Source organism: Dermatophagoides pteronyssinus, unplaced genomic scaffold (assembly GCF_027571235.1).
Source record: "Dermatophagoides pteronyssinus isolate colony J.1.1.1.1 unplaced genomic scaffold, Derpt_VIB-CSIC_2022.12 sq0030, whole genome shotgun sequence".
Classification (NCBI taxonomy): Eukaryota; Metazoa; Arthropoda; class Arachnida; order Sarcoptiformes; family Pyroglyphidae; genus Dermatophagoides; species Dermatophagoides pteronyssinus.
In genome coordinates this window covers 290,832-307,052 of record NW_027461554.1, presented here as the reverse complement: position 1 = coordinate 307,052, position 16,221 = coordinate 290,832, and the positions used below count along the sequence as shown (strand labels likewise).

At 29.7% G+C, this 16,221-nt stretch overlaps 4 protein-coding genes across 5 annotated transcripts; 1 reads left to right on the top strand and 3 right to left on the bottom strand.

Moving 5' to 3' along the window:
* Positions 1–3,935: 3,935 nt before the first annotated feature.
* Positions 3,936–7,239, bottom strand: LOC113789891 (2-oxoadipate dehydrogenase complex component E1). The gene is made up of 3 exons (XM_027339482.2): positions 4,915–7,239; positions 4,337–4,858; positions 3,936–4,273 (listed from the first exon to the last, which is right to left on the bottom strand). The coding sequence occupies exons 1-3, from the start codon at positions 7,106–7,108 to the stop codon at positions 4,065–4,067; spliced, it is 2,925 nt and encodes a 974-aa protein (XP_027195283.1). The 5' UTR covers positions 7,109–7,239; the 3' UTR covers positions 3,936–4,064.
* A 934-nt stretch (positions 7,240–8,173) lies between these two features.
* Positions 8,174–10,930, top strand: LOC113789893 (uncharacterized). Of its 2 annotated transcripts, XM_027339485.2 has the most exons (3): positions 8,174–9,607; positions 9,685–10,056; positions 10,216–10,930. In XM_027339485.2, exons 1-3 carry the CDS (start codon positions 8,290–8,292, stop codon positions 10,566–10,568), a joined length of 2,043 nt encoding a protein of 680 aa, XP_027195286.1. In that variant the 5' UTR covers positions 8,174–8,289; the 3' UTR covers positions 10,569–10,930. The 2 variants fall into 2 exon arrangements, with proteins under 2 accessions (XP_027195286.1, XP_027195285.1); XM_027339484.2 differs by having other exon boundaries at positions 9,685–10,930.
* On the bottom strand, positions 10,770–13,348 carry LOC113789892 (suppressor of tumorigenicity 7 protein homolog). The gene is made up of 6 exons (XM_075823513.1): positions 13,047–13,348; positions 12,612–12,948; positions 12,370–12,543; positions 11,433–12,299; positions 11,129–11,361; positions 10,770–11,062 (listed from the first exon to the last, which is right to left on the bottom strand). The coding sequence occupies exons 1-6, from the start codon at positions 13,131–13,133 to the stop codon at positions 10,955–10,957; spliced, it is 1,806 nt and encodes a 601-aa protein (XP_075679628.1). The 5' UTR covers positions 13,134–13,348; the 3' UTR covers positions 10,770–10,954.
* A 204-nt stretch (positions 13,349–13,552) lies between these two features.
* On the bottom strand, positions 13,553–15,998 carry bor (ATPase family AAA domain containing bor). The gene is made up of 3 exons (XM_075823512.1): positions 15,798–15,998; positions 14,162–15,723; positions 13,553–14,096 (listed from the first exon to the last, which is right to left on the bottom strand). The coding sequence occupies exons 2-3, from the start codon at positions 15,715–15,717 to the stop codon at positions 13,841–13,843; spliced, it is 1,812 nt and encodes a 603-aa protein (XP_075679627.1). The 5' UTR covers positions 15,718–15,723; positions 15,798–15,998; the 3' UTR covers positions 13,553–13,840.
* Between the last annotated feature and the right edge of the window lie 223 nt (positions 15,999–16,221).

Here is a 16,221-nt window from a genome sequence, read left to right as displayed (position 1 = left end):
ACACACACAAAACAAAACAAATATTATTACAATGAATGAATGAATGAGAAACTTAATGACAATAAGATTGAATTGAATAGTTAATTGATTTTCGATAAAACGAATGAACCCTTTTCTTGTGTCTAAATATTAAACGAAAGAAGAAACGAGTCCAAAAAAAAACCGGTCAAATACTAATCAAGTGTCATTTGAAAATAGACTTTGATATAATAATATTCATATCAATTATGTTTTTGGTCATAACAATCATTGATGATTGAATGAATGATAATGGTTATGATATATCGTTGAAAATTGTTCATTTTTCAAAATCAGAAGAATTCATTTAAAGAAAAGAAAAAGATTATTATTTTTTTTTGTTTGAAAACTATTTAAAGGATTTAGATTTTTTTTCAATCTAAAATTCAATATGAAGTGTTAAGTGATTTTGAAGGAAAAAAAAATTTAAAAGTTAAAAAACTTTAAAATCATCAGATATTTTCATTTTTGAACAATGAAAATATTTTGTGGATGTTGTTGATCAATGACATATGGAAAACTGATTTTCTGATTCAATTTTGCCTATGGTGGCATTGGTGGTCAAATTACATTTTATTTTTCTTCTGATTTTCATGTTCCAGGAAAAAAATTGTTGTTTCCGAAAACTTTCTTCACCCGATTTTGTTGAATATGTTTTCCTTTTCACCGTTGTCATAGGAAATCACATAGATTTGTATTGATTGATAAGACCAAAAAAGGAAAAATTGTCGTCGTCGTCGTCGTTGTCGTCATTGTAGATAAGTTTCTTATCTTAACAACAACAACAAAATTCATTTATTATAATAAATTTGGACCACTTGAACTGAACAACAAAAAAAAATGAAATTGGCCACAAAATTACAACTATACAGGTAGACAATTGATTTTGTTATTGATTAAGATCAATTGCTTTGAATCTTTGAATGCAATGATCAACAACAATCCTAAAATCCTTATTGAAAAATGACACTTGAAAAGATTTTTTTTTATTATTATTTCTGTTTTAAATATAAAAATTATTGATCATCATCATCATCAAAAAAACAGGAGAATAAATCAATCATTCAGTCAAAATGAAAAATAAGTCAGTTCATTTTTTTTTCATCTTCTTCTTCCTCTTTGTTCGATTCAGATCAATCGAAATAAAATGACATTTTTGTTGTTGTTGATTTGAGAAAATTTTTCTAAAAAATAAAAATACAGAATTTTTCCCAAAAACTTTCTACTAAATCCAAATTTGTTTTTGTTGAATAAAATTAGCAAGTTTTCTTTTCTTTTCACTGTCACCTTTTTTTTCAATTTGCATTTTAATTTGTTTCACACACACACACACACACACACAATCAATACAAATAACAAAAAAAAATATCGATCGTTTAAAATTTTAAGCAGGATTTAAGGTTAGAGGAATAGTTTAGTTTTTATTTTTTTGGTTATCAAAATCACAATTATTATGTTAATCGTTTACCCCTGCAGGGTTATCAACTTTATTCATTCACATAAACACACACTACCAACAATACTATGACTTGATAAAAATGACTTGTGAATGACTTGATCGAATGCTCGTAATTTTTTTTCACAGTACTGCAGTAAAACGATCCAAAATGAATAGGAAAAAAAAATTTGAGGATTAAAATTTTCTTCTTTTTCAATTAACAAAACTTGGTTCATTTATATCCAAAAAAAAAAAGTTGGCAAAACATTTGGCAGAGAGAAAAAAAAATGTGTGAAATGATGAAGAAAGAGGCTATAAAGTTTAGTTTTGTATTTATAATACCGTAATTTCATGCCTATATTTGATTCATATTCGAATGTGCAAATCTATCATCAAAAAAAGAGATTGAATTTTATTTTCAATTTACCGAAATAATTACCGATTTAATTCAATGAATGAATGGATGGATTGGAAGTTTTATTTTATTTTTTTTTTTTTGGTGAAAACCAGACCAGACTGACTTAGTTATTGTGGTCAATCTAATCTGATATTTTGACAGTTTATCAGCAGACAACAATCATCTAAACAAAGTGACGGTTACATAAAATAAAGTCATTCATTTATTTACCGGAAATTTTACCGGAACATTTTTTATTTATATTTACTTAACGTTTATCTATTCTATCTATCATTGAAAAGAATTTTTGCCGTCATTGTCGTTATTACTTTGTTCTTATTCCGCTAAAAGAATCATTATTATCGATCAATCAATCAATCAATCAATCAGTTCATTCAATCATTCAGTCAGTCAGTCAGTCAGTCAGTCAGTAGCTAGACCAAAAAAAAAAAGAAAAAAAAAAACATAATGTAGATGATTTGATTGTTTTGAAGCACCACCACCACCACCACAACAACAACAACATTGATTGAGACAATAGAATATCGTAATGTGGTAGACAAAGAGTTGCGGAAAAAAAGCGGTATATTTCTAGGCAAAAAATCGAATGTTTTTGAATTCAAAAATAATGAAAAAAAGGTTCGAAACCCGAAGAACCCGTGAACAACAACAACAAAAATTGTGACCAGAAACACTCTTTTGAAAATAAAAATAGAAGGCACTTTAGAAAAAAAAAATTTGTTATGTATTTGTCATTCTCAAAAATCATCATCATCATCAAAATCCAAATAATCGAGTGGTTGACAAATTGCAATTTCTTTTACTTTTTTTCCTTTCTTTTTTGTGAATTGATTTTCGATCAAAACATGAATGAATTGGTGAAGAAAAAAAAACCGCAAACCCTTTTTTTGTCAAAAAAACGATGACAACAATTTTTACCCTCATATACCCCCGACCAACCAATCGATGTCGATATAGGACAAAGATAAATGCACCATTTTTTTTTCTTATCCTATTTTTATTGATCAACTTAACCAATCGTGAAAAAAAACTGCCGCCAATCTATTTATGAATGTAAAATGTTTGATTTGCCGACCATTTTGCCCCTTTTTTTTCTACATTTTGTTGATCATCTGAATATATTTTTGTCACGTTAAACTGAAAACTGAAATCGGAGAACTGAACCGTTCCAAAGAAACAAAAAAAACATGAAAAAACCAAATTGATTCAACCCAAACACACTGATTTGTGAATGAATTGAATGACTTGAATGATATTACTGACTGACTGACTGTATGACTGTATGACTGAGAATGACAATGTCACACCAAAAAACAGTCAATATTTTTTTATTCCATTGTCAACTGGATTTTTTTCAAACCAAGTCTATCAAAAAAAATCATTCAGTCAGTCATTTCTTTCGTCAAATTTGTCAAATTTTTAAAAATTTGAAGAAAAAAAAATGAAAATGGTCCAAAAAGGAGGAGCAGCAGTATGTTGTTGTCGGCATTTTATATAAGAAATCTAAGGAACCTGATGACAACAACAACAGTAACAAAAATCTTTATAGTTTGAAATTGAAATTGTAAGAGAAAAAAATCCAAAATACAGTAGCATTAGCTACTTGCATTTGTTTTTTTCGGATTTCATTTCAGGGGTCTTGATTTTCATTCAATCAAAATCAATGGATCAATCGATCGATCGATTGATTTTGATCAATATTTTTGTCTGCCATTTCTCTCTCTTTTTCTTTTCTTTTTTCTTTTTTTTTTTTGATCTACTATCGATCAAAATCGATTGATGAGTACCAACGACAACAATCACGAATGATTGATTCACACTATACCATATATTGCCATCGATAAATATTTTGTCCATTTTGATGATGATGTCGAGAGAAGAAAGAAATTTCCATTCAAATGATTTTCTTTTCATTCGTTTTTTTTATTCATAAACGTCAGAGACTTAGCGACTTTCTTTTCGGGTATTTTATATTTTTGATTTCAAAGCCAAAATCATCGGTATGTTGTCGGTTTATCAAGACAAAATGTTTTTTTATTTAAAGAAAAAAATTTTAAGTAATTTTTCTTTTTCGATTGAAAATAGAGAAAAACTTTGATTGATTGATTGATTAAAAAACATTTTCATTGTCAATGACAGAAAAAAAAGGTCAAAGGTTTTTCTGATTTGTTTTGATCATCATCATCATCATCATTTTGATAATTGACATAAATCAAATGTTTGTCTAAGAATTGTTTCAATTTCTTTTCTATGTATGGCAGTTAAACCTACAGCCGGTGCTTCTAAATGTCCACGACCAACATATTGTAATTTTGATTGATGTAAAATATTTCGAAAACGTGGCTGAATAAATGTCCATGCACCCATATTACGATGTTCTTCTTGGCTCCATATAAGATCTATATATTTAATAATTAAATGGATAATATTAATGATAATGAATCAAATCAATATATGCTTACTTTTTGCATTTGGATAACGTTTTAGAATGGAAATTAATTCAGCGGCTGGAAATGGACATAATTCTTCAATACGAACAATAGCGATTGATGATAATTTATTTGGATCATTACCGAATAGATTTTGTCGTTGTTGTTCCAATAAATAATAATGTTTACCCGAACAGAATATTATTGATTTAACATTTGGAATTGATTTTGTCGTATCGATAGGATCATTCTGAAAACAATGTGTTGGTGAATAATGTATAGGATCATCTAATACAGAAACAAAATGTGATCTTTCCAATGAAAAATCTTCAATATTTGATTGACAACGTGGATGACGAAGTAGCATTTTTGGCCCCATTACAACTAATGGTTTACGATATGGACGTATCATTTGTCGTCGTAATGAATGAAAATATTGTGCCGGTGTTGTTGGATATATTATCGACCAATTAATGTTATCCGAATCAATTTCTGTTTCCGATGAATTACAAAGCTGTAAAAATCTTTCTAATCGAGCTGAAGTATGTTCTGGTCCTGTAAAAATTAATTAAAATTAATAAATTTTGGAATGAAATAAAATCTAAACTAACCAGCTCCATCATAACCATTGGGTAATAATAATGTTAATGAACTTTGTAATAGCCATTTGCCTTCACCACTTGAAACAAGTGTATCAATAATTGATTGAGCACAATTGAAAAAATCTCCAAATTGTGCTTCCCAAATGGCCAATACGTTTGAAGTGGACAAACTAAAACCATATTCATAGGCCATAACAGCCGCTTCGGATAGAATTGAATTACAAACTTCAAGCTGACCAATATGATCATTTTTCCATGGTAAATAATTTTGATGTTCATCAGCTAGATTATTCAATGGAATATGAACATCATTGGTCAATTGATCAACAATCATACAATGTCGTTGACTAAATGTACCACGGCCAACATCCTGGCCAGATATTCGTACATCATATCCTTGATATAATAATGAACCGAATGCAAGCGTTTCAGCTAATGCCCAATCAAAATTTTTACCCGAATTAAATCTAGCTGAACGATCATCAAAAACTTTTTTCAATGTTTTATGCAGATTCCAATCATTAGGTGATTGTGTTGTAACACGACCAATATGTTTTAATATTGAATCAGGTACAGATGTATCCCATTTAGTTATATGATCACTACTTGGCCATTGTATATTTTTCCATTCGCTTTTTTCATTCGATATGATCATTGATACTGATGGTGGTTTATATTGATTCATTCGTCCTAATGATTCATTAAGCATCTGATTATATGCATCAATAATTTCACCAATCTTTTCATCGGTCATATTGATCTTTTTAGCAAACGAATGTGGAATCGATTTTCTTGATTGAATTTTTTCATACATTCGTGGATTAGTGAATGTTGGATCATCCAATTCATTATGTCCCCAACGACGAAAACAAACAAGATTGATTGCAATATCTTTACCATATGTTTGTCGATAATTATAGGCTAAACGTGCTGCACGTGCAACTAAATCTGGATGTTCACCATTAACATGAATCACTGGTGCATGAATCATTTTTACTGGATCCGTACAATATAATGATGAACGTGATTGATGCATACGGCTAGGAGTTGTATAGCCAACCTGATTATTAACCACTAGATGTATTGATCCATTTGTGGAATAATGTTCAACATTTGCTAATGCTAATGTTTCCATTATGATACCTTGTCCGGTAAATGATGCATCACCATGTATTTGTAATGGTAAAATATTTGATAAAATTGATTTTTTATCCGAATATGAATATGGTCCAATACGTTTAGCCATCATCTGACCACGACTATAGCCACAGACTACCGGTGCTACAACTTCCAGATGTGATGGATTTGGTAATAATGTTGCCATTAGATTTTTATCCAATTCAATTTGCGTATAAAGATGTGAAAGAACATCACCAATTATCATTGATTTACGATTTTGTTGAAAATCAAATTCTTCACCACCAGATAGTTTATGAAATAATGCTTCGATTGGATATTGTAATTTATTTACTAATAAATTTAAACGACCACGATGTGGCATTCCAATAACAATTTCATTAATATTATCATCTTCATTATGATTTTGTCGTAATAATCGTAATAGTTCATCAACAAATATAATCATTGTTTCTGCACCTTCACAACCATAACGTTTTATTGATTGAAATTTTCGAGCAAGAAAATGATCCAATGCTTCAGTTATTAATAAATCTTTTGCCACCGTTTCAGGATTATCAAATTGTAATTGATTTTTATGTTCATTTTCGATTTGTTGTTCAAACCAATTTTGTTCATCCAATGATAATAAATGTTTGAATTCAAAACCAATCAATCCACAATACAAATCAAATTGATGAAGAATGAAATCTTTTTTATCTATTGATGATATGGTTGATTCTTGTTCAATAAATTTATCTAGATTAACACCTAGAACGGGACTTAATTTCTGTGAAAATTGATGAAAATTATTGGCAATGTTGTTGACGTGTTCATTATTAATAAAATTTGCTAATGATAATGGATCTAATTGACAGAAAAGATGACCACGTTTTTGAAATGCTTGTTTCACTAATTGATATGAAGCAGGTAATCGTTCATCATCATTATGTTGTGACCATTGATCAATATCTAAACGAAATGGATGTGTATTACCGAAAATACCTTTAACCGGATGATATAATCTTCTGGATATTTGAATAATAGATTTAGATGACAATGTTATCGATGATAATTGCAGCCACATTTTTTTGGATTTTTGTACAACAAACGAAACGAATAAAAACAATCAAAAACAACGAACAACCTTCACAATATATCACAAGTATATCAATGATCATCATCAATGATCAAGAAATGATCAGCTGATCATCATCAACATCTTTTTTTTAAAGACATTATTTATTATCAAAATCAAATGATGTTATCAGTATCTTTAACCAAAAGGAAAAAAAATAAGAAAAAGAAAATCTTTTCGATAAATTATTGACATAACGCCATCTTTCGTTAATCAATATTGTTACATTCATAATGGGATTATTCAACAAAAAAAAAAAAAAATACAATTTGGAAATTTCCCCTTCCTTGTTGTTTTATTTGGATGAAAATTTATTTAAAGTTCAAGGAAAAAAAAATTACAAAACAAATGAATGACTTTCACCAAAACAAAACAAAAAAACGAATATCAATCAAATCGGCCAATTTAAATGATCGATTTTATTGCAATCATTCATATCAATCGATGAAAGCAATGAAATATACAATCAAAAACAAAAACGTCAAAAAAAAATAAGGACAATGAGATTAAATATTGAAAAAAAATCATCATCAACAACAACAACAAAAAAACCAAATTTTAAATAACGTAAAAAAATTTCAATTTCATTGAAATTTTAGCAACTCTAAAATTGTAGTAGGAATATGAATTTGGAGAGAGAGAAAACACGAAACAATGAAATTATCTGATATAATTTGCTATTTTGTAATACGTAAGCATCATGGAAAAATCAATAAATTTTTTTTGCTGCACCAAAAAAAATATTGAAAAAAATTAGGGGCAGGAAATCACAAGTTATTTAAATTTTTAAATCATTTTTGTTTCTGTTTTTTGACAAATATCAATATCCTGGATTTCCTGGCAATCATCAATCAATCAAATTTATAAATTTTGATTATTGGTTTGTTCGAATAATGTTGTACTTGTTAAATTGATAAATGGTCATTTGATGTTGTTTTTTTTTTTTTTTTTTTTGGTTTTTTTCAACCAACAAAACAAAAAAAGTGGAAAAAAACAACAATAATTAGCAATTTTCATTTCATTTCAGTTGATTAGCTACGACGTTGTGATTGATTGATTGATTTTGTTTATTATTGTTTTTTATTACTTCGATCTAAATGATTCTGTGATCCAGATCTTGAAGAAAAAAAATGTTTTCCATCATCATAATCATCAATAATAATAATCAACATCATGATAGTAAAAACATTTTGAATAGAAAATCATTTATGAATAAAATGTTTATCATCGTAACAATATTGTTACTTATCAACAATGATTTATCAATGACAGAATCATTGGAATTACGTGCAAATTGTGGTTTTCCCGGTAAACCATATCGTTCGAAAATAATACCTGAAGAAAAATCTGTCTATGATGAAGGTGAAACAGTAAGATTTCAATGTAGTGATTATGAATCACCACCACAAATGCGTAAATGTGTAAATGGTGTTTGGGTTGGACCACCAGCACGTTGTGGTGATTTTGTTAATAATGTTGAACTTAATGATGCTAAATTATTAGATATGTCATTTGGTTTACCGATTGAAAAATTTCATTATCGTAATATAACTTTAACAAGTATGGATAAAAATTTTCCAAATTCATTTTTATCACATCGATATCCAAATCATCGTCTTCGTATTACAAATGATCATGAATTTATGTGGAAATTGAATTTTACCCGACCAGCAGTAAAATTATTTGTACGAGTGAATTTTAATTTTATTAATTTCACATTATTAGATCAAGCAATCAGAAATAATTTTTCCTTCTATATTGATGTTGAAATCAGTCCATATCGTACATGTAATCTTGATTATCAAAATAATAATGCATGGCGTGATAATGGTAATCGTATTGATTCATATTTTACATGTGAAGCACATTCCTATCAAGATCTACAACGTGATCTAGAGAATCCAAATAATTATATGATAATGCGAACAAAAAGTTCACATAATTTACCACATGAATTGGTGGCAATATTTTTTGGCACTGTTTATGGCAATGAAAGTGAACCAATTTGTGGTGAACCAGAAACCGATTTTGGACAAACATATCGTGTACGACAAGAACATCATGATTATATTATTGATTGTTTAGATAGTCATTGGAAAGATGTAACACCAAATACCTATAAACATTTTATTAATCATCAAAAATGTATTGGTGATATGATATGGAATGGTACAAAACCACGTTGTATACCTATACGTAATTGTCCTATACAAAAAATATTGAATAATAATCGAAGAAATTTTAATGAAAATGATTCGGAAAAAAATCCATTAGTTGTTGATGCTATACTTGGATATTATAATTTTATCGATAATCAAACAATCTATGCTATTGATGGTACCGAAATTGTTTATGGATGTGCATCAAATGATTATATCGTAGTGGGTAAAGATAAACGTACATGTAAACGTGATATGACATGGTCGGGTGTTGAACCAGTTTGTAAATGTAAGTTTTTTTTCAAACAATTTTTAATTTTATTAATCTAAAAAAAATTGTTCCATTCATTTTTCTTTTATATGAAGATATTAAACAAACAAATGAAGTTGTCGAATCATCAAACTATCTAGTTATAATCATTATTTTTATGGGAACATTATTATTTTTAATTATATTTGCATCAATTATATTGTTTTTATTCTATACAAAACATTTAAAGATAACAAAAAAAGATGATCAAAATAATGGTAATAGTAATGAATCATCAACACAAAATGAATGGCAAGGTGAAAATTATTATGATAATATTGAAATGAATTTTAATCATCAAACTGGATTAATTGGAATTGGATTGGGTGGTATTGGCCCAGGTAATACGGGTGTTGGTGTTGGTGTTGGCGGTGGTAAATCAAACGATATTTTCTATGATATCTATGAAACAGTCGATAGTAATAAAGGTGATAATAATAATAATAATAACACTACTGCCAATAATCTAATACGTTATGTTGAACCAAATCGATATTTTTTTGGTGATGGTGGTGGTGGTGGTGGTGCTGAACAATCATTATTAAATCATAATTTAAATATGAATAATCATCATAATAATCAAAAAGAAAATGATTATATACGTATGTATGGATCTGGATTTAAAGTAAATGAAACTGGTATTTTAACATCGTCAAACAATAATATTAACAACAACAATAACAACAATAACACTACTACATCAATCAATAATAATAATAATAATGGATCAAATACAACGATAACATCATCAACATTAACATCATCGACAATATTACCGAATACAGGAATGATCAATAATAATAGTGGTAATAATGGTAATACATCATCATCATCATCACCGATGCAACATCATTCAACATCAAATATACGATCATCATCATCGATACAATCAAAACAGATGAAAAATCGTGAACCATCATATCTGGAAGTGATGCAATGAAAAAAGGAAATAAAACAAAACAAAAAAATGGCGCACACAAGAACAAACAAACAAGAGAAAACATTTCATGCATTTTTTTATATTCCGAAAATCAAAATACTCATCAACATCATCATTTTCATAATTTTTAAAATAATAATTCAATTTAACAGAAAAAATTCATGAATTGATCATGATCATCAGGCAAAAATTATGCAAAAATTATTTTTGTTATCATTTTTTTTAATGAAATTTAAATTTAAAATTTTGAATTTTGTTTTTCGGTGGTCAAATATTTGTTCTTCTTTAGCCAATTATAATTTTTTTCAGTTTTTTTTGTTTGTTCGAAAATTTTTAAAAATAAATAATAATAATCATCATCATTTTTGCGAGTATTTTTTCGAATTTTATTGCCAACAATTTTTCGTCAGATAACATTGAAATGCCCAATTTGGTAACATAAATTCAAGACGATCCATGATGGTAGCGGATAAATCATTTAACCAGTTTATATACTATATAAGATTTTAAATTTATGAAAATTAATTACAGAAAAAATTCCCACTCTTAATTAAACTTACTGATTGTACAATAAATACAATTTGCACCGGATATTGATAAAAAATAAATGTCATAATGGCTGTCAATGTACAAAGACTAGCAGTGAATCGTATGAAAAATGGTAACGATTTTTTTGGATAAACAGATACTTCATGATAATCTGGTAAAAGTTCACGATCAGTACATTCAGTACAGGTTAGATATGGATGAAATAGATGACCTTTTTCCAATGGAAATGGTATTATTCGAAATGCTAGAAATAAAAACAAATAAAATAGAATGATAAATTTAACAACACAACCAATAATCTAATTAAACACTAACTTCCTTTCCATGTACAATCCAAAAGATTTAATGCACCATCAATACGTTTCCAATGGGATAGATGAAAAAATGCATAGGCAATTGCTTCACTATCACCACGTTTAAGTATATGTTCGGGTGGAAATATTAGCTTTTTTGTTTCCAATAAATATTTTGGTACATGTGGATTGAATTCAACGGCACGATGTATAGCTTCAACAGCATTCATTTCGGCCATTGAAAGGCCACGTTTCACTACACTATCTGGTGAAAATTTTTCACCAATATTTCTTGATTTTAATAGAGCGGATGTATAACAAATTGTTGCCGATTTTGGCAGATTAATATCATCATATTTTGCTAATAATGCCTGTACATCGGCATAAGCATTCATTTCAAGCAATGCTTCAATAAGATTTTCATGTATATTGAATAGATTCATCATTGGAAATTCTTTGATTAAATCTCTCATCATTTTAACCGATTCACGTAATTTACCAAGTTTACGTGCACACATTGCTAATCGTCGTCGTATATAGATTAGTACATTTAAATCACGTCGATGTTGTGCATCAGCAATAGATGTTGATTGTTGATAATGATTTGACGATGATGATGATGTTGATGAATTTGTTGTTAAAGATGATGATGATGATGTGGATAATGATGAAGATGGTGATAATGATGATGATGATGGTGATCGTCGATATTGTGATTCAGCTGCACGTAATGCAGTAAAAAAAATTTTCTCAGCTTCCCATACGGTTTTTGCTTCTTCTTCCGCTAATAATATTAATGCCGGTGCACAATCAGGATTCAATTCTAATGCTTTGTATGCTGAACGTATACGAACATCCGGATCACGTTCACGCCATGCTGTCAACATTACTGAAAAATGATTCATTTGATAATTAGTTTCAAAATCAAAATTTTTTTTTATCAACAACAAAATACATACTTTCCATATCTTTATGGCCTTGATCACCATCACAGGTGAAAAATGTTTGATGATCTTGTGCCGATAGATTCATATCATAAAATGTTAATGGTTCACGTTTATTAATGGCCATTGTTAAACGATTATATTCACAACCACGAAATAAACTCATTGGATTGCGCCATACTTTTGAATCTTTTTAAAAAAAGGATATTGATCAATCAGATAAGATATTTTTTCAAACAGCAAATCAAAAACTTTACCTAATGAAATATGTCCCTGCATTAGATGGCGATTATTATCGACAATTGGCTGATGTTGATGATGATTATGATTAGAATGCTGCTGTTGTGGTTGTTGATCATCACTTTCACTCGAATCAATTGATGATGATGATGATAAATTTTGATTTAAACTGCCGGAAAAGCTACCGTTTTGTTGTGAAATATTTTTATCATTATTTTTATCATTGGTAGTGCTGCTACTGCTATTATTACTACTACCAGTATTGATGCCACCGAATATTGGACTCAAAATATTCATCAAAATCTGTTCGATGAAAGAAATACCATATTTTGCAAAATACCACCATTCAAAAAGCTACAAATTTATTTGGAAACGGATTAAAAACAAAGATTATTTATGAATAGTTTGAAAACCGACAAAAAATAAAAGCATTAATTTAGTCAATCAATTACCAGAATTAGAATTGAAATAAAAAATGATGATGCAGTCAATGCCAGATAGAATCTGGGTGTTAAAACATTCCATAATAATAATCCCATAATTTTTTTTGTTTATCATTTGATTGATTGATTGATTTTTTTCCGGAATGAATCGATAGAAAGCAGACAGAATATGACAAACTAAAAGGAAAGAAGAATTTTTTCCTAAGATTCTTTTGATTATTGCCGTTTTTTTTAATATTGATGAAAAAAAACAAGATACACATACACACACACCAACAACAGAATTTTGTTGTTTGTTGTGATTCAGAATGGAATTTTTTTCCTCTTTTTTTTTCATTAAAAAAAACCTTTCAAGGACCATTCATATATATCATGGTTCAAGTGGGAAGGAACAATGTTTTGAAAAGAAAAGATTTAATTTTTTTTTTTTTTGGTTGTTGAAAACTTTTATTTAAAATTTGTTTACAAATATTTTTTATTATTAAAAAAACGAAACATACAAAAAACTACAAACTATACATCATTAACTGAGAAACATATGAAATTAATATTGCCCTAAATCTGAAAAATTGTATTAAAAAAAAAATTCATGACGAAAAAAAAATTTGTGAAAAAAATTACATATTCCATGTTTGTTGCTGATTTTTTTTTAAATTTTTTTGGTGAAACCACCACCGGTGAATTGTTTATGATTTTTGATAAAAAAATATTTTTGTCTATCTTTTTTTTTGTGTATTTTTTTGGAAATTTGAATATTTTTATTTATATGAATAATATATTATTTCACATTATCTCACTCTGAATTATTTGATTGATGGATATGAACGTTTAATACGTTCCTCTTCGGCTTGCCATTCCATTTTACGACGATGTTGTTCAATAGCATCATTCACTTTGGTCATCATCATTTCACGTGTTAATATACCATTTTCAGATGCATATGCGGATGCTTGCCATGCAACAGCCAATTTAGCAATTTCACGACCAGAAAGACCATCAATTTTTTCAGCAATCTCTGTACAAGTGGAATCATAATCAAATACATCCAATTTAAGGCGACTAAATGAATAAACCAAAACAGTAATGAAAAATAAAAAACAATTAACTCATTCATATGATCCTACCTTCGACGACTAACAGATGGTTCCAAAACAAATTTATCAAAATATAACCGTACTAAACGTTCACGTTCAGATAATGTAGGTAGATTGAATGAAATCATTTCATCTAAACGATCATGTATGGCCCAATCAAATTGTTCGGGTGTATTCGATGCTAACACCAACATAAAACGATTCGATTGATCACCCGTACGATAAAGGAAGGCATTCAATGCTGATCGTAAGTGTTCACTTAAAGTTTCGGAAGCTCGTTTACGAAGAAAAGCGTCAGCTTCATCGACAAACAACAAAAGGCCACGACGTGATGTTGTTGCCCAATTGAATAATTTATGTATGGCCGTTACACCATCACGACCCATTGGTGCAACATCACCACCTGACATGATTGCATAATCCATACCGGAATGTTCAGCCAAACGTTTAGCGAACAATGTTTTACCCGTGCCTGGAGGACCATAAAACAATACATTACGATAAAGACCACCATTTTTCTTTGTATTTTTTGTCGCAATAGCGATATCACGAAGACGTTCTTCAAGACTAGGCTCAAGTATGACACCTCTCAATGCATCCGCTGGCTTACGACTTAATGCTAATCGTTTGATAGTTTTATATGGATGTTGTAGACCATCAATCATATTCAAACGAGATGTATCACGTACTAAAGATGGTCTTCCAACACGTGCTTCGAGTACACGACCAGCTAAACCGATACCATGCTTAGCGGTATATATACCGGCAGCAATCAATGTAACACCGACAGCCGTTGCTGATACACGTTCCCAATCGGAAACGAATGCCCGAAAACCTTTACCAAACACATCACCAGCTGTCACTATAGCTTCTAACAATGTTGTTCGATCTTCAGCCGCTTTTGCCTTCAATTGTTCAAGTCGAATATCACGATTTTGTCGTTCTGCTTGTGCTTGACCTCGAATTTCTGCTTCAATTCGTTTAGCATCGGCTGATGCACGTAATTCCATCTCTTTTTCTAAAGTTGCTTTTCGAATAGCTTCTTGTTTGACAACAGATTCTTCTTGACGTTTAAGATTCTCATCATTAGCTGCTCGTTGTTGAGCCAACTGATCTTCGAAACGTTTTCGGGCTAATTGATCTTCATATTGTGCTTTCAATTGAGCCTGTTTTGATTCTTCGGCCAACATCCGTCGACGATGCTCTTGCTCCTGTTTTTTTGCCTCGATCTGTGCGCTTGCCATTGCTTGTTCATATTCTTTGATTGTTTTCTGTAAATCCAGCTGTTTGGTCTTTTCTTGTTGTTGGGCTAAATCAAGTGCCGCTTCCGCATAACGAGATTGTTCCAATTCTTTTGCAGCTTTTGCGGCACGTTCCAATGCTGAAGAATCGAATTGATATGGATTCATTTTACCACTGCCACCACTGCCGCCACCGGATAAAATACCACCAGATCCACCGCCACCACTTCCACCGGCACCAACATTGCTGCCGCCAAGACCACCAGGAATACCACCACCGCCATCAGGCGATCCAGGCATACCAGTTGGCTGTTGTGGACTTGAATAACCAAATAACCAAGACATTTTGTGCTGATAATTTGAAACAGTACACAGTACAAAGTATTAAATCTATAAAATTCTCAATTTTAAAAAAAATCACTTACATTTGAGATATTTACCAAGGAATCGAATAACAAGGCAGTGGATAGATTTTTTCTCTTGAGCCACAACAAGAACGAGAAATTCTTGAATAAATGATGAAATAATGAACCGAATAAAAAACACGTGTTGGCTACACTCGGTTCGGTGATGTGTGAATGTGTTGCGGTCAGGATCAAAATTCAGTCATATCTTTTATGAACGGTTGAACAATATTTGCTTGCTTATAACATTGTTAAAATGATTTTTTTTTCAATGAAAAAATTGATAAATTTTTATAAAGTCAATTAGGCAATTAATATTGGAGATTTTTTATTCGATCCATGATCATTAATGATTGATAAAATTTTCGATGATAATAATAAAATCCACTGAAATCATTTGAGTAATTGTTACAGAGATCTTATATATTTATCCACCACTATCCCT

Excerpts from the sequence above, each read along its gene's own strand:
- bor (XM_075823512.1), bottom strand. The coding sequence starts at position 15,717 with ATGTCTTGGTTATTTGGTTATTCAAGTCCACAACAGCCAACTGGTATG. Across the intron at positions 14,097-14,161 it reads CCATCTGTTAGTCGTCGAAG|TCGCCTTAAATTGGATGTAT; the intron begins GTAGGATCATAT and ends TTATTCATTTAG.
- LOC113789891 (XM_027339482.2), bottom strand. The coding sequence starts at position 7,108 with ATGTGGCTGCAATTATCATCGATAACATTGTCATCTAAATCTATTATT. Across the intron at positions 4,859-4,914 it reads CAATGGTTATGATGGAGCTG|GACCAGAACATACTTCAGCT; the intron begins GTTAGTTTAGAT and ends TAATTTTTACAG. Across the intron at positions 4,274-4,336 it reads ACGTTATCCAAATGCAAAAA|ATCTTATATGGAGCCAAGAA; the intron begins GTAAGCATATAT and ends TTAAATATATAG.
- LOC113789893 (XM_027339484.2), top strand. The coding sequence starts at position 8,290 with ATGTTTTCCATCATCATAATCATCAATAATAATAATCAACATCATGAT. Across the intron at positions 9,608-9,684 it reads TGTTGAACCAGTTTGTAAAT|ATATTAAACAAACAAATGAA; the intron begins GTAAGTTTTTTT and ends TTTTATATGAAG.
- LOC113789892 (XM_075823513.1), bottom strand. The coding sequence starts at position 13,133 with ATGGGATTATTATTATGGAATGTTTTAACACCCAGATTCTATCTGGCA. Across the intron at positions 12,544-12,611 it reads GCAGGGACATATTTCATTAG|ATTCAAAAGTATGGCGCAAT; the intron begins GTAAAGTTTTTG and ends TTTTTTAAAAAG. Across the intron at positions 12,300-12,369 it reads AGGCCATAAAGATATGGAAA|TAATGTTGACAGCATGGCGT; the intron begins GTATGTATTTTG and ends ATCATTTTTCAG.